Source organism: Lithobates pipiens, unplaced genomic scaffold (genome assembly GCF_037356315.1).
Source record: "Lithobates pipiens isolate NorthernLeopardFrog02 unplaced genomic scaffold, aLitPip1_a1.2 Scaffold_13, whole genome shotgun sequence".
Lineage (NCBI taxonomy): Eukaryota > Metazoa > Chordata > Amphibia > Anura > Ranidae > Lithobates > Lithobates pipiens.
Window position 1 is genome coordinate 420592756 of NW_027507718.1, and position 18646 is coordinate 420611401.

At 45.8% G+C, this 18646-nt stretch overlaps 1 protein-coding gene across 1 annotated transcript in view; it reads right to left on the reverse strand.

Annotated features, from left to right (window-relative positions):
- The window catches only part of NSUN7 (NOP2/Sun RNA methyltransferase family member 7), a 158357-nt gene that overhangs the window by 93834 nt on the left and 45877 nt on the right, over positions 1 to 18646 (reverse strand). The window contains exon 2 of the mRNA XM_077477591.1: positions 10962 to 11286. Within this exon, the coding sequence (XP_077333717.1) occupies positions 10962 to 11211 (250 nt within the window). The 5' untranslated portion in view covers positions 11212 to 11286. The remainder of the gene's footprint in view (positions 1 to 10961; positions 11287 to 18646) is intronic.

The window sequence follows — 18646 nt, forward strand, 5'->3', positions numbered from 1 at the left end:
CAAGACATACAAAATGCCACTGGAATGTTATGACATTTTGAAGGTTAATGTACAGGTTGGGTAGACAAACCGATTCAATTTTAAATTTCTGCATCAGGAATATTCTTTGTAATCAATCTGGATGCTCTAGTATAGAGCAATTTTATTTTATGCAAATACACTTCTAATGGAAGAACCATTGTATGGAACATAAATTGCAAAGAGCTTACGTCAACTGAGAACATCTTTTGTCTCAGAACAAAGGTAAGGAAGTGTTAAATTTCACACGTTTCAATAACATGTTTTGGGTTGTTATACAAGGTTGATTTAAGTCAGAGTAGGCAACTGCCATCACGCAAAGCCTCTTTTGCCAGCACTCGACTCTCTCCCCATCAGCAAAGCAGCACAGGGAAGTGTCAGTGAAACACTAATGCATTCCAATTTCAGAATTCCCCACACCGCCCCTCCACTGAGGGGGAAGCACTGTGCCCCCGCACATTGTAAAAGATGGGGGACATTGTTTGGTTCTTTAATTTTGCTGTAGCTGCGATTGTCAGCTTTTGTGATGGGAAAGAAATTGGGTGCAGTTCTACTGGGGGGGCAGTCCCTGTTTCCAGAAGGAGGAGGACTGTTATTGGCCACTGCTAAAGCCAATCAAAGTCCTGCTAGCCCTGCATCTAAAGGAAGATGACTCGCTTGGTTGCCACTACCAATCTCAGAAAGAAGGGATTTTACTGTGATTAAGAAAACCACAATCAGGTGACAGTTTGTGGAATTCGTTTTGAGCTTCTGGGAACTTTGTTGAAATTATTCCTGAACCTTTGCATCACTTACTACTGAACCGCTGCACTCTGTATCTCTTTAAGCCACAGCCAGCCAATGAAAATCACACCCAAGTTTTCCTGTGCCGCAAAGCACCACATTTTTTCTCAGCTGCGGGGCCCTAACTTATGTTCCTGCACACAGGCCCACTGCTTTCAGAAAATGCCCCTGACCTGAGCTCATCATTGCGCATCCATTCCAGATGCTTGTGAGTGACATCACATACAAGCACATGGGCTGGATGCGAGAGGGAGGTGGATCAGCAGGATAGTGTGCCAGGACAGGTAGATGTATCTCATATCTGCTTCCTTTTACCACTCTGTATATCACGCATATTATAGTTGAGAAGAGGGTACAGCGGTGGAGCAGATGAGCAGGAGGATACAGTGGTGGGGAAAATGAGCAGGAGGAATTCAGAGGTGGGACAGATGAGCAGGAGGGTACAGCAATAGGGCAGATGTGGAGGGAGGTACAGTGGTGAAAGAGATGAGAAGGGGGTTCGGCATTGGGACAGAAGAGCAGGGGGGGTACAGTGTTGGGGCAGATGAGCAGGGGGTTTCAGTGATGGGCCAGATGAGCAGGAGAGGTTCAGTGTTGGGCCAGTTGAGAAGGGGGGGGGGTCAGTGTTGGACCAGATGAGCAGGGGGGGTTAGTGTTGGGCCAGATGAGCAGAGGGGTTCAGTGCTGGGCCAGATGAGCAGGGGGTTTAGTGTTGGGTCAGATGAGAAGGGGGTTCAATGGTGGGATAGAAAAGCAGGAGGTAGAGCAGTGGGGCAGATGTGAAAGGAGTTGTATTGGTGGGACAGATGAGCAGGGGGGTACAGTGGTGGGGCAGGACAGCAGGGGGAACAGTGGTGGGGCAGAAGAGCAGGGGGAACAGAGGTGGAGCAGAAGAGCAGGGGGGTACAGAGGTGAGACGGATGTGCAGGAGGTACATTAGTGGGGCAGATGAGAAAGTGAGTTACAGTTGTGGGGCAGAGGAGCAGATGGGTTCAGTGTTAGGACAGATGAGAAGGTGACCCAGTAGTGAGACAGAAGAGCATGGGGATACAGCAGTGGAGAAGATGTGCAGGGAGGTACAGTGGTGGGGCAGATGAGCAGGGGAGTTACAGTGGTGGGGCAGATTTGTAGGAGGTACAGTGGTGGGGCAGATGTGTAGGAGGTACAGTGGTGGGGCAGATGTGTAGGAGGTACAGTGGTGGGAGGGATGAGAAGGGGGTTCAGCAGTGGAACAGAAAAGCAGAAGGGTACAGTGATGGGGCAGATGAGCAGGGTATCACAGTGGTGGGACAGATGAGCATGGGGGGTTCAGTGTTGGGCTAGATGAGAAGGGGGTTACAGTGGTGAGCAAAATGAGCAGGGGGGTTCAGTGTTGGGGCAGAGGAAAAGGAGGTACATTGGTGGGACAGATGAGCAGGGAGTTACAGCGGTGGGGCAGAGAAGCATGGTGGTACAGAGGTGGGGCAGATGTGCAGAGGAGAAAGAAGGAGGTGCAAAGGTGGAAAACATGAGCTTGAGGTTACAGTGGTGGGGCAGAAGAGCAGCGGGACAGTGGTGGGACAGATGTGCAGGAGGTACAGTGGTGGAGCAGATAAGTTCGGTGTTAGGACATATGAGAAGATGGTTCAGTGGTGAGACAGAAGAGCATCGGGGTACGGCGGTGGAGCAGATGTGCAGGGAGGTACAGCGGTGGGGCAGATAAAAAATGGGGAACATTGGTGGGGCAGATGAGCAGGGTGGTACAGTGGTGGGACAGATGAGCAGGGTGGTGCAGTGGTGGGGCAGGTGAGCACGGTGGTACAGAGGTGGGCAGATGTGCAGGGGGTTACAGTGGTGGGGCAGATGAGAAAAGGGGTTACAGTGGTGGGGCAGAAGCGAAAGGGGGTTACAGTGGTGGGGCAGATGAGAAAGGGGATACATTGGTGAGGCAGATGAGAAAGGGGGTACATTGGTGGGGCAGATGAGCAGGTGGGTACAGTGGTGGGGCAGATTTGCTGGGTAGTACAGTGGTTGGGAAGATGTGCAGGGTATTACAGTGGTGGAGCAGATGAGCAGGGGGGTTACAGTGGTGGGGCAGATGAGCAGGGGGTTACAGTGGTGGGGCAGATGAGCAGGGGGTTACAGTGGTGAAATAGATTTGCAAGAGGGACAGTGATCTGAGATGTGAAGGTTGTGGAGGTGTGGAGTTGCAGGAATTGTGGCTAATCTGAGGCATGAAAAAGGAAGAAAAGTAGAAATGGCGCTACCCTCTAGTTCTCTGAAGAAAAGATCATACAAGGAAAAAATATGCTATCAGAATATTATACCATCAAAAATATCAGTTAGAGTTGGTCTGCAAAATTCAAACTCCAAAAATTCAATTAGAAGACTACAGGTGCCTGAAACCAAAGTTCTGTGTTATGCCGCGTACACACGATCAGACTATCCGGCGGACTTAGTCTGGCGGACAAACCGCCATAAAGTCCGCTGGACTGTCTGAACGAGCGGACCTGCCCACACACGGAACTTTTCCGGCGGATTCGTTCCTCTGGGACTGTGACATCATAATGGGCAGGGACATCGCCCGTGCTTGTCATTGTGGCCAGAGACAGCGACGAGTCAACAGCTCAAGAAGAGAAGAACAGAAGGCGGCGACGAAGACAGCGGCGACAGCAGCGATAGAAGACCGGGCCACCGCTTGTAAAAAAGCTAGAAGAAGGCGCGGAGGCCCGGCAAGAAGAACCGAAGAGGGGGACAAGACCCCCGAAGTCGGAAGAAGAGGGCGGCGACGAAGAAGAAAGCCGGGCTCCTCCGCTAGTAAAAGAACTAGCAGAAGATAGCAGAGGAGTCCGACGAGAAGACCCCCGAAGACGGAAGAAGACCCCCGGAGCTGTGCAATAAACTATTTTTAACCCATGTGTGTTGTGTTTTTCTTTTAATTTTTTTCACAGGTGAATGGGTAGGGGTACATTGTACCCCATACTCATTCACATAGGGAGGGGGGCCGGTATCCGGGGGCCCCCTTATTAAAGGAGGCTCCCGGATTGTGATAAGCTCCCCCGCCCGCAGACCCCGACAACCAACGGCCAGGGTTGTCGGGAAGAGGCCCTTGTCCTCATCAACATGGGGACAAGGTGCTTTGGGGTGGGGGGGCGTGCGGCCCCCTTCCCCAAAGCACCCCCCCATGTTGAGGGCACGTGGCCTGGTACTGCTCAGGGGGGGGACTCGCTCGTCCCCACCCCCTTTCCTGACCGGCCGGGTTGCATGCTCGGATAAGGGTCTGATATGGACCTAGGGGGGGAACCCCACGCCGTTTTTTCGTCGTAGGGCTTCCCCTTTAAGTCCAGACCAGGTGACGGCGCCAGCGACGCTTCATTCACTGGTCCCGGCTACCTGGAGCCGCGCTCAAAATGAACAGACTTTTCTCCGTGCGGGAAAAGTCCGTTCATTTCAAAAGTACGGCGGACTAGCACACACATATTTTGGTGCAAAACTACTTTTAGTCCGCTTGTCTTTTCCATCGGATTGTTTGATCGTCTGTACACGGCATTAGACCCCACATGAAGTATTGATTACAGCACTCGTCACATTCTCCAAAATAATTGTCCTTTGGGCGGAGTGTGCTGCAGGCTGCAGTTTAGGTCCTCCGGCCCATGGCGGTCTATAATTATGATCTGTGTCTCCCTCCCTCAATCTGAGCATTGCTTTGGGACATCCCACTATGTAATGAGCTCCTGTGTCCCGTGACGTATGATCAAGAAAATAGGATTTTTATATACAGCTTACCTGTAAAATCCTTTTCTTGAGAGTACATCACGGGACACAGGACTCCCGCCCCTCTTGGGTTTTACGTGGTTTCCTATTGCTTTGCTACAAAACTGAGGTGCCTCCCATATGGGAGGGGTTATATAGGGGACAAATTCTCCTTAATTGGGGTTAATCAGTGTCCAATCACCAGAGGTGACTATATAACCCACAACAGTGCCTTGCGAAAGTATTCGGCCCCCTTGAACTTTTCAATCTTTTGCCACATTTCAGGCTTCAAACATAAAGATATAAAATTTTTATTTTTTGTGAAGAATCACCAACAAGTGGGACACAATTGTGAAGTGGAACGAAATCTATTGGATTTTTGAAACTTTTTTAACTAAGAAAAAAATGAAAAGTGGGGCGTGCAAAATTATTCGGCCCTCTTGCGTTAATACTTTGTAGAGCCACCTTTTGCTGCGATTACAGCTGCAAGTCGCTTGGGGTATGTCTCTATCAGTTTTGCACATCGAGAGACTGAAATTCTTGCCCAGTCTTCCTTGCAAAACAGCTCGAGCTCAGTGAGGTTGGATGGAGAGTGTTTGTGAACAGCAGTTTTCAGCTCTTTCCACAGATTCTCGATTGGATTCAGGTCTGGACTTTGACTTGGCCATTTTAACACCTGGATACGTTTATTTGTGAACCATTCCTTTGTAGATTTTGCTGTATGTTTGGGATCATTGTCTTGTTGGAAGATAAATCTCCGTCCCGGTTTCAGGTCTTTTGCAGACTCCAACAGGTTTTCATCCAGAATGGTCCTGTATTTGGCTGCATCCATCTTCCCCTCAATTTTAACCATCTTCCCTGTCCCTGCTGAAGAAAAGCAGGCCCAAACCATGATGCTGCCACCACCATGTTTGACAGTGGGGATGGTGTGTTGAGGGTGATGAGCTGTGTTGCTTTTACGCCAAACATATCGTTTTGCATTGTGGGCAAAAAGTTCGATTTTGGTTTCATCTGACCAGAGCACCTTCTTCCACATGTTTGGTGTGTCTCCCAGGTGGCTTGTGGCAAACTTTAGACAAGACTTTTTATGGATATCTTTGAGAAATGGCTTTCTTCTTGCCACTCTTCCATAAAGGCCAGATTTGTGCAGTGTACGACTGATTGTTGTCCTATTGACAGACTCTCCCACCTCAGCTGTAGTTCTCTGCAGTTCATCCAGAGTGATCATGGGCCTCTTGGCTGCATCTCTGATCAGTCTTCTCCTTGTCTGAGCTGAAAGTTTAGAGGGACCGCCAGGTCTTGGTAGATTTGCAGTGGTCTGATACTCCTTCCATTTCAAAATGATCGCTTGCACAGTGCTCCTTGGGATGTTTAAAGCTTGGGAAATCTTTTTTATCCAAATCCGGCTTTAAACTTCTCCACAACCGTATTACGGACCTGCCTGGTGTGTTCCTTGGTCTTCATGATGCTCTCTGCGCTTTCAACAGAAGCCTGAGACTATCACAGAGCAGGTGCATTTATACAGAGACTTGATTACACACAGGTGGATTCTATTTATCACCATCAGTCATTTATGACAACATTGGATCATTCAGAGATCCTCGCTGAACTTCTGGAGTGAGTTTGCTGCACTGAAAGTAAAGGGGCCGAATAATTTTGCATGCACCACTTTTCAGTTTTTTTATTTGCTAAAAAAGTTTAAATTATCCAATAGATTTCGTTCCACTTCACAATTGAGTCCCACTTGTTGGTGATTCTTCACAAAAAATTTAAATTTTATATCTTTATATCTGAAGCCTGAAATGTGGCAAAAGGTTGAAAAGTTCAAGGGGGTCGAATACTTTCGCAAGGCACTGTATGTAATAAACTCCTGTGTCCCGTGATGTACTCTCAAGAAAAGGATTTTACAGGTAAGCTGTATTTAAAAATCCTATTTTTTTTTTACATGCGGCACATACTTGCAAACAATAAAGCACCTTCTTCTATTAATATAGGAGAAGCAAATGAGTTTATTCGCATTTTTATTTTATTTAAATTTTTTGGGGGTTTATATACAACACATTCCACCAACACCTGACAGAGGGTCTAACACAGAACTTTGGTTTCAGGCACCTGTAGTCTTCTAATTACATTTTTGGAGTTTGAATTTTGCTGATATGAAAAACGGATATTTTTTATGGTATAATATTTGGATAGCATATTTTTTCCTTGTATAATCTTTTGTTCAGCGAACTAGAGGGTAGCGCCATTTCTACTTTTCTTCCTTTTTCATTCTTTTTACTCTACCCACAGGTAGAAGTAAACTGTAGAGGCAGCTCCAACCCCCTAAATTATAAAAGCATTTTTATTTACTTTTATGCTTCATATATTCCGTAGCGCAGTATCATCCCTCTTTTTCTTCTAATCTGAGGCATGAGAGTGCAGGATGTTAATTTCTCACTACTAAAGTAGTATTAACTTTTAATCCTTTTCGTGATTGAGAGTGTGAAGTTGACATTTTTTTTGTTATAAAATCGTCACGTTCAATTTCTTTGAAAACATTTTTCAGCACTAAAGGTTGCCTACCCCTGGTAAACACAAAATGGATTCATTAACTGTGTAAATATGTGCAATATTGAAGAACTATACTTGTTTCCCAATCTATATTGCCAGTTCAATTTGAACATACAGTTCTTTGTAGTGGTTTCTTGGGGTGTTTACCTATCAGAAGTATGAATAGTCCCACGTGTTAATGAACACAGGAAACCAGCAAATAAAGCCTGCTTGCCTTTCAAGTTCAAATAACTGTGAACACATTTATCAACATTTCAATATGAAAAGGGCCAACATACATCACACAAGTGTACAAATGTACATTTTCAAAGAACCATAAGATCACCCACAGGGATCGAATTAAAGGAAATATGGAATGAGAACACATTTGAGCTGCCCTTGTTGATTTATGCTTTGTGAATGGTAGTTGCCCAGCATTCAACATGCAGTTATACATGGCTTACTTTGGTGCACATGAGTAACACCCAAAAACTGGAACTAGGTTACTAATGCCCCATACACACAGGCTGAATATCGGGTGGCATCAGCCTGTTCAAAAGAAACCGTCCGACAATCGGCCAGTGTGTACAGCAGCCGGTCCAACATACGCCGGACGAACATTCAGCTTCTGTCAAAGGGGCATGACAAAAAGAGGTCTGCCAATTGGCATCCGATCAGTGCTCTCAGCCAATGGCTGAGAACGCTGACTGAGGCAGTTCCCCTGTCAGAACACAATAGCTCAACTGGGAATTCCTTGTACTAACATCAGATAGTTAGTACAGTGGCTTCTCCTGAGCTCTTCAGGTTTTTTCTCATTCAGCCTGCTAGGTTGAATGAAATAAAATCTGCTAGTGTGTACCAGGCTTCAGTCTGTTCCTGAGCTATGAACCTAACTCTTAACTTGAACCCAATCACTAAACCTAGCTGTGAACTTTATGCAGACCCCTACATCTAACCCTTACCTCAACCCAACCCTTAACAACAATCCATTAAAGAACCTGCCAAAAACAAAAATAGGAACTGCCACTATTTACTTACTTTTGAAGTTGCAAGCTCTGTAACCCTCATACTCATCCCAATCCCGATCCCTAAACCTACCTGTGAACTCTACGCAGACCCCTACATCTAACCCTTACCTCCACCTAACCCTTAATAACAATACATTAAGGAACCTGATAAAATACAAATGGGCCATGGACACTGCCACTGTTGACTTACTTTTGAAGGTGCAAACTCTGTAACCCTCATCCTAATCCTTCTTTCATGACTTTCTATGTCAATTACATGTTAAAAGCATGTGCATATCAGATGTCCTTGTCCTTTACTGGCTGCATGTTTGTTCCAGCACAAAGACAAAGTAGACAGACTGACATGACAGCTACAGAACATGTACTTTCAAGAACAAGCCCTTAAAGGTTTCTTTCAAGTGACCAAACCTTTCTTTCTTAAGGCCCATACACACGATCGGACTTTTTGACAACAAACATGCAAATTAACTGTTTTGGAGCAACATCCGACCGTGTGTACGCTCCATCGGACAAACTTTTTCGGTTTTCATCGGACTTTTGTTGGCTGTGCGAACGGACAAACTTTCTGGCAACAAAAGTCCAATGTAGCAAAGTCTGATCGTGTATACAGAAAACCATAGGACTTTTGTACAAAGTACAAACACGCATGCTCAGAACCAATGCAAAAGATCAGACAACAATACAGAAGTTGACCAAAGGTGGCGGTAAAGAGCAGAAAAACCACATGATTTGGTGAAAGTTGGCTGAAAAAGTCCTGCTGTGTGTATGCAATACAAGTTCTCGGCCGACGCCCTTTGTACAAAAATCCACAGGAAAGTTTGGACAAAGTCCAATTGTGTGTGAGGCTTTACACTTCTGGCTTGAGAAAGGGTTAATTTGAGAAGAAGGAATCTCTTCAATGGGAACACAGCAATAAAAACCTGACACTTTCCTCCTATACAAAAATGGTATGTGGTGTTCCAGTTTAACCTGTAGGGTTGTGGGTCGTAGATGGGTCTTCCAGCATGATAATGACCAAAAACATACCACCAAGGCAACAAAGGAATGGCTCAATAAGAAGCACATTAAGGTTATGGAGTGGTCTAGCAAGTCTACTGACCTTAATCCTATAGAAAATGTATGGAGGGAGCTGAAACTTCGAGTTGCCATGTGACAGCCAAGAAACCTTATGGATTTAGAGAAGATCTGTAAATAAGAGTGGACCAAAATCCAGCCTGAGATGTGTGAAAACCTGGTAACCAAATACAAGAAACATCTTCCCCCCTGCTTGCCAACAAGGGTTTCTCTCCCAAGTACTAAGTCATGTTTTGCTTGGGGCTCAAATACTTATTTTACTCACTGAACTGCAATTTATAACATTTGTATCATGTGTTTTTTTTCTGGATTTTTGGTTGATATTCTTTCTCTATAACTTAAAATAAGCCTATCAGAAAAATGATAGACCCTTCATTTCTTTGTAAATGGGCAAATGTACCAAATCTGCAGGGGATCAAATAATTAATTTTCCCCACTGTATGCATTACAGTAACGTATGGTAAAATGGACACTGCAATGCATGGCAATACACAGATATGGTGTTTTGCAGGTCTATTCATTTTTAATGGCACCCTTAGCCCTTGTACACACGGTCAGACATTCCGATGGAAAATGTCCGATCGGACCGTGCTGTCGGATAATCCGAACCTGTGTGGGTTCCATCGGACTGTTTCCGTCGGAATATCCGACCGACAAAGTTTTAGAGCTGGGCTATAAAATTTTCCGACAACATGATCCGATGGGACTTTGTCCGATCGTTTGTAAAGAATTCTGATCGGACAAAGTGCCTCGCATGCTCAGATCAAATTCCTAGACCAAAGCTATTGGCTACTAGCCTGAACATAGTCCCATCGTAACGAAATAACGTCATCACGTTACGAACGATTGGATTTTCCGATAACTTTGTTCGACCGTGTGTATGCAACACCAGTTTCGGACAAAATCCTTCGGACAAAATCCGACGGATTTTGTTGTCGGAATGTCCGACCGTGTGTACAAGGGCTAACACATTCATAGAATGCACTTGCACAACACATAGGGGGAGATTTACAAAAACTGGATGCACTCAGAATATCATGCAGCAGTGCATGGTAACCAATCAGCTTTTAACTGCAGTTTGTTCAATTAAGATTTGATAATAAGACCTGGAAGAGGATTGGTCTCTATGCAGAGCTGCACCAGATTTTGCAGCCTGTGGTTTTAGTAAATAACACCCCTCCCCCCCCCCCCCCCCCCGAGTATGGTATCAGTGCATTGTGGTACACTGTATTTGAGAAAATGAGGTATGTCCGATTTATACTGTGTTGTGGTGCATTTTAATAGGCTGCCTTAACAAGGGGATAACACTTCTTAAAGTGATTGTAAACTCTCAAAAAAAAAAAAAAAACAACAAGACAAAGGCACACTGAGCTAGTATCATTATGAAATACTTACCTTAGATCGAAGATTTTGCAGTGGTACCCGTACACCGCCATGACGGACGGCATGTCTCCCGGAGTTATTTCCGGGTTCGCGTTTGATTGGCCAGAGCCGTGATGATGTCACGCGTGGGAGCAGCCGGTCACGGCACAGCTACTGAAGAAACGGCACTGGCGAGCCGTTTCTTCAGTGCGCATGTGCCAATGATGCTGGCACATGCGGATACAGTGAATATCTCCTAAACGGTGCAAGTTTAGGAGATATTCACGGTACCTACAGGTAAGTCTTATTATAGGCTTACCTTTAGGTAAAAGTGCAATACATATTGGTGGATCCTAAAAGTTTATGAACTGCAAGCTTTCATAGTGTGTTTATTCTAATAATGTAGAATGTTTATTTAATTACTTTACTTACATTTCAGAGCATTAAAAGCTAGCTCATAGGACCAGCGCTGATATCTTTCATGTTTGAAATCTGGTAAAGGAATCCCAGAGTCACTGCCATAGCTAACCAGGATCTTGTCTGGAGGTTTCTTCCGATAAATATGCTGGAATATTCTGGCAGCATTGAAGAATACCTGGTCAGGATAATTTACTTTTTCAGTCGACCAGGTTGAGCTGCCCCCTGTAAAGTCTACAGTGGTCACATTTGACAGTGGCTCCATTGAGTGATTTGTGCTGTTTGGATCCAGATTTCTTCAAAAGCTCAGTATTTTTTTAATCAATAAAATCCACGAAGCCTAAAACACAAGATTACATCATTTATATTTACGTAGCATGATAATTTTTGAAAGTAAATGACACAAAGATCACACATTTTGTTTACCAAATTAATAATGTTTTCATGGAACCATAACAACACTGTAGATGAAAAGGGTACAACAGAAAACCTTTGCATATCCCCAAAAAACAGTATTCTCCCAGAGGTTTGAAGATACATGCCTGTGGCAACAAGGGTCAGTAAGGAATTGCTTTAAATCTCATTTAGTACTTGTTAAGAATATTTTATTAATTGAAAGTTCATAAACACAGTTTCAAAGTACATCTTTCATTTTATAAACATGTTTGCTTCTAATGCTGATCTTTCCTTTTGAGCATATTAGTTCCCTGGCTTTCATGGTTTTGCTTTGGCTTAAATGCTTTCTGAGTCAATGACCTGAAAAACGTATAAAGATAAAGAATGTATAGAGAAAACTGGAAAGGGGGGATTTTTATGGTGCCACAAATATAACAACCATTTGATAAAAAGTATGAAACCTTTTTAATAAGCAGAAAAAATAAAAAACAGTAAATAAACGTTGACTCTCACATACAAATAAACATGATAAAATTATCACGGGATGATAACAAACAATATAGTGCATAAAGAGCTTAATAAAATTATATAAATGCCTGTTGGCTCAACATGTTTCGCTAATTGCTTCTTCAGGAGCTGTAAGGCAATATATTGGCTACAAGGAAATACAAAAAAAAACAGAGTATAAGATATCAAACAACATCAATTTATTATAATTTGTAATATACAGATAAACTCTAATAAAAGAGAAATTAGACACTTATACAATGCATGATACATAGGGCATACATCATAATCGATGAGCTATGGCAGTAGTAGAACTCACATATAGTAATGTGCAGTAATGGTGAAACTCGCCTATCATGTACAGGTATGTGATAAAAAAATTGATCAAAGTCCTGTTTGTTCAGAAAAGGGGAACAGAAAGTGGAGCATCAAGTCAAACAATGGGGATTGTAAGGTGGGCACCAAAGAAGACGAGATCAATCCCAAATTAGGTATAACAATTTAGCAAAAAAGAGACAACAAAAACAAATGCACAAAAAATGGACTAGATGTAATGTTTTAATGTTTATTTGTATATGAGAGTCAACATTTGTTTACTATTTTTTAATTTTTTTTATTGATTAATACATTTTTTCATACTTTTTATCAAATGGTTGTTAAATTTGTGGCACCATAAAAATCCCCCCTTTCCAGTTCTCTCTATACATGTCTAAATAGAAATGAGGATGCCTTTGATCTCCTGAATTAGTGTGACTATTTCATTGAAAAGATAAGGAGTTATGATTCTTTTCTGACACTCATTTTTATATTTGGAGTCTGTGACTTAAAAGTATTGAAGCCAAATTCAGCCAAGCAACTAGAATTTTCACAGGGAAGCCAGCAGTTACAAGTGATCAGCACCACAGAGAGAGTACAAAGCAGGGTCACACCACACCAACTCAAGTCTGACAACTATATATCCAAATACAAAAACAAATTCAGCAGCTGCAAAAACTGTAGCTGCTGACTTTCAAAAACCAGCCACTCACCTGTCCCATGATCCAGCGGTGTGCTCACCCCAGTTGGTCTCACCTGTTGTCTTCAGTCCCCGGTGCCGGTGTCTTGTCATATAACGTCCTCCATCCGATAGTGTCCGCTGCGTACTGCGCATGCGCAGTACACAGCAACACAGATTCCGAAAATTGCCGAGGATGAACGGCGCCTGCGCCGTGAGTCCAGGTTCTATCCCCACTATCCAAGTGGACATAGAGTAGGAATAAAAAAAGAGCAGAGAGCAGCGAGGCCGAGCCCAAAGCGTGGCGAGTGAAGCTTGCCCGCGAGGGGCCCTCTAATATTCACAACCCTATGTCCGCTTGGATGGTGGGGCTACCACCTCCACTCACGGCGCAGGCACCGTTCAGCTTCGGAGATTTTCCGAAGCTTCGTCTGCTCCGTACCGTGCATGCGCAGTACTGGGCGGACACTATTTGATGGCCGGACACTATACGGCAGAACACCGGCATCTTCACTATAGGCACCCGACTGCGACAGCTTGTGGCTTAAGAGTTGGGTGCCCACTGCACATGCGCGAGTCACGCTGCACATCGTGAGTGGTGGATGCAGTCTTCTGGGACCTGTTAGTGTCCCAGAAAAATGCAGGAGGGAGGGAGAAGAGCTTCTGTTTCTAAGCGCCTCGGCGCCTGGAACGGAAGTGGATACCTGTCAAAATCGGGTACCTGCTCCCTCCCCCCACTCCTCAAAAGTGCCAATTGTTCAAGAGGAGCGGGGGATGAGTCCTGAAAGCGGAACTTCCCCTTTTAGGCGGAGCTCCACTTTAACAATAATATATGCATAATTGCCAACAATCCCAGATTTGCTGGGACAGTCACACTTTTAAAGTGTAAGTAAACCCCCCTATTGTTTTCAGCCAAGGAAGCTGTCATCTTTGTCTCTGTTTGTTATACAACTGCCATGATGCTGCACATGTGATCAGTTATGACACCAGGATAACACTATTTAGCTTCTAGGAGCAGAATAAATGCTAATAACAGCTTCTAGGAAATTAACAAAACTCTAGTGTACATGGAGCATGATACTTGCTGGCTGGTCCTCTTAACGCCCCCCCGGTCTGATGTCGGTCCTCTTCTGGATCCTCCACTGGTCAGCCATGGATATCCTGAAAAGTACCCATCCAGTAAGTGTACGGGGGGAAAACCTGGCACTAGATGATAACATGACCGCTTCTCAAAGGGGTTGTAAAAGTTAGTTTTTTGTTTTTTTAAATAACAAACATGGTATACTTATCCCATCTGTGCAAGGGTTTTGCACAGAATGTCCCCGATCCTCCTCTTCTGGGGTCCCCCAGTGGTGCTCCTGGCTCCTCCCCACATCAAGTGCCCCTCAGAGACCCCCATTCCAAGAGGGCACTTATGTGGGCACGCTCCTGAGTCCTGCTGCTCTGTCTATTGACACATACAGCAGGACTCTGCCCCACCCCCGGCTCACATGTCACTGGATTTGATTGACAGCAGCAGGAGCCAATGGCTGTACTGCTATCAAGCTATCCAATGAGGACCTGAGACAGTGGCTGGAGCTGCTGTGCTTGTCCCCGTTCCAGTGGCGGAATTATCAGGGTCGCAACAGTCGCAGTTGCGACTGGGCCCTGGAATTCCATCACTGTGGGGGGGGGCCCACGTGGTTGCTATCCACGGGGCTGTGAGTGGAGAGCGTGTCTGTCATTTAACAGCAGCGCAGAGACACCGGGACTGACGTTTAATTTTCCCTCGTTCTCTCTCCCAGGGAACACAAAACACAGCTGATCTGCTCCCCCTTCGGCCCCCCCCTCCCCTCCTCTCTCCTGTGTTCTCCACAGGAAATGTGAGCTTGTTAGCTTCGCACCTGAATGCCCGCGGAGAACACAGGAGAGAGGAGGGGAGGGGGGGCCGAAGGGGGAGCAGATCAGCCGTGTCAGTGTTCCCTGGGAGAGAGAGAACGAGGGAAAATTAAACGCCAGTCCCGGTGTCTCTGGCTCTGCGCTGCTGTTAAATGACAGACACGCTCTCCACTCACAGCCGTGCTGACCCCTCTCCAGTGTGTGCAGAGACTCAGGAAGATCCCGCCGCCCATCAACATCCATAGAGCTGCTGATCGTTGCCTCCCCCCAGGTGCAGGGGGGGTTACAGAGGTCTGCTGGGGGCCAAGGTGCACATCGGAGTCCAGCAAGGTACAGAGAAACCTCTTTAAGGGGGGGTGACTGTCTAGGTACCCTAAAGTAAGGGGGGCCCTCTGTGAACCCTGATGTCCAGTACCACCGCCACCCCTCCTCCAGTACCACCACCACCACCGTGCCACCCACCTTCAGTACCACCACCACCCACCTCCAGTACCACCACCACCCACCTCCAGGACCACTGCCACCCCCCTTCCAGTACCACTGCCACCCCCTCTCCAGTACCACCACCATGCCACCCACCTCCAGTACCACCGCCACCCCTCTCCAGGACCACCATGCCTCTCCAGTACCATCGCCACCCTCCTCCAGTACCACCACCCACCCTCCAGTACCACCGCCACCCACCTCCGGTACCACCGCCACCCCTCTCCAGGACCGCCACCCCCCTTCAGTACCACCACCGCCACCCACCTCCAGTACCACCGCCACCCCTCTCCAGGACCACCATCCCCCTCCAGTACCACCGCCACCCCTCTCCAGGACCACTATCCCCCTCCAGTACCACCACCGCCACCCACCTCCAATGCCACCACCAGCCCCCCTCCAGTACCACCACCACCACCCACCTCCAGTACCACTGCCACCCCTCTCCAGGACCACCATCCCCCTCCAGTACCACCGCCACCCACCTCCAGGACCACCACCCCTCTCCAGGACCACCATCCCCCTCCAGTACCACCGCCACCCCCCTCCAGTACCACCACTGCACTGGTGACACAGGTTTCACTCGGGACACAGGCTGCACAGAAATGTTTTACTTTGTTCTACAGTGGAAAAAAAATATAGTATCAAAATCATGCTTTTCGGGGGGGGGCCTTCCTGATTTCTTGCATCGGGGCCCTGAGGTTTTTAGTTACGCCTCTGCCCCGTTCGATGGAATAATCGGGTTCAGGTAAGTTAAAAGGGGGCTCTGGGGGGCTGCTACACTACAGAAGGTTTTTCACCTTACTGCATAGATTACAATAAGGTGAAAAACCTTGAGGGTTTATAACCCCTTTAAAGTGACACTAAACAAACAATATTCTTATTCTCTAAAAATAATTCATACACATCCACTACTTAATGGCCCTGTAATCTATTTTTCATGACATTGTTTCTTACATTTTTAATCCATGCCCGCAGTCATAGCAGGGTCTTGAATAAGAGTCAACGCTAATTTTGAAACATTGGCTCTCCTTGTACTCCGTACAGTATTAAATCTGTCCAGTGTGTTATGAACTCTCAACTTAAAGTGTTCCATTCTTTGTACATCTTTGATCATGTTAGGTAAATTGCGCACGGTGGGGGGGTACCATAAGGACGAATGCCTATTTTTAATTATGCATGAATAGTAAAATGCCACCCCATATAAATGCATCTGTGTCTGTTTTATCCATACTGATAAAAGCAAGCCTCTGTTTTCTGAGACCAATCAATGTATAGCTCTGTTTTACTGTGATTATTTAGTGTTATTTAAGTGGCTAATTAGTGTATACCTCTAGTTTATTATGATTAATTTAAGTATCTATATCTTACTACAATTAGTCAATGTGTATATCTGTATTTTGAAGACCAGTCAATGTATGGTCACTTCTTCACAAAAAACAGTCAAGGCATTCCTTTAATGTATTACTACCAATCAATGCCTGTCTCTGCTTTACTAGGATTTGTCAATGTATGGCTCTGCTTTATTATGGTCCACTGAATGTATGTCCCAGTTTACTGTGACCCTTGAATGCGGATCCTTGTTTTATTATGATCCACTGATATGTGCTTCTCTTTTATTGTGATCAATCAATAGGTATCTCTATTTTATTAAAACCAGGTAATACATGTTTAAACTTTACTATGACCAGTCAATATGCATCTTTGAGCTTTCAAGGAAGGTCACCTAAAGTATGCCTGTTTTTTTACTATTATATATAACTGTAAAGTGTCTGTTTTGTATCAGAATTGATTAATATGTGTGTATAGGTATGAATAAAGGTATTCTAATGTCATGATTGTATTGTGTTAATAAATGTATAATGGAAGCTGGCACTCAGCCATGGACAGCAGTAATAAATTATATTGCAAACAGAGAAAAAATCCATGAGGTACAGCTATGCTAACGTGTTTCAGCCAAAAGAGGCCTCAATCATAGCTATAAACAAACCAAGACCACAACTCCGTTCTCCAGCTATGAATAGTGGGTATGTAGAATCCAAGCCAGGAATACAGCTAACATCAGGTATTCTCATACAGCCAAGTTTTCTTGAACTCCCATATGTTAAAACGTCCAACCAAACTGCCAGCTGTGTCCAAGTGAAAAGATAAGGCAGCCAATAGCGAAGCCCATATGATAATATATAAATTTTATTCATAGTAACTTGCATATTAGTACAGGAAAACACACATCATGATGTCCAAATGGCCTTGGCTTTTAGCGTGCTAGTGTCAGGCCGCCTAGTGTTAGGTGGGCTGACACTAGAACGCTGAGAGCCGCGGCCATTTTGACATCATGATGTGCGTTCTCCTGTACTATTATGTAAGTTACTACGAATACATTTTTCATACAGGCTTCACTATTGGCTGCCTTATCTTTTCACTGGGTACCGTTGGCCGTTTGGTTGGACGTTTCAACATCTCATATGGGAGTTCAAGAAAACTTGGCTGTATGAGAGTACCTAATGTTAGCTGTATTCCTGGCTTGGATTCTACATACCGTATATACTCGAGTATAGGCCGACCCGAATATAAGCCGAGGCCCCCAATTTACCCCCAAAAAAACTGGCAAACTTATTGACTCGTGTATAAGCCGAGGGTGAGATATGCCTGTCCATCCCTGTGTGTGTGTCCGTCCCTGTGTGTCCGTCCATCCCTGTGTGTGTGTGTGTCCATCCATCCATCCATCCCTGTGTGTGTGTGTGTCCATCCATCCATCCATCCCTGTGTGTGTGTGTCTCCATCCATCCATCCCTGTGTGTGTGTGTCTCCATCCATCCATCCATCCCTGTGTGTGTGTATCTCCATCCATCCCTGTGTGTGTGTGTCTCCATCCATCCATCCCTGTGTGTGTGTGTCCATGTGTGTGTGTCCATGTGTGTGTGTGTGTGTGTGTGTGTGTGTGTGTGTGTGTGTCCAGCCTACCTGTGTCCCGAGCCTCCGTCCCGTGCCTTGCCTCCTTGCCTCCGTCCCGTGCCGTGCCTTGCCTCCTTGCCTCCGTCCCGTGCCGTGCCTTGCCTCCTTGCCTCCGTCCCGTGTCGTGTCGTGCCTTGCCTCCGTCCCGTCCCGTGCCGTGCCTTGCCTTGCCTCCGTCCCGTGCCTTGCCAGGATCGCCTCGGCGGCCATTCTAAAATTCAAAAGCCCCGCCTCCGCCTCCGCCTGTGATAGGCGGAACACTGAATTTCCCAGCAGCCTGTGTTCCGCCTATCACCGATATCGTCTCATCCTCGTACTACGGACGAGGATGAGACGATGTCCGTGATAGGCGGAACACAGGCTGCTGGGAAATTCAGTGTTCCGCCTATCACAGGCGGAGGCGGAGAAGAAGGCGCGGCTTTCAAATTGTAGTATGTCCGCCGTCTGTCTGCTCGATACGCTGATCGAGCAGTCAGACGGCGATGAC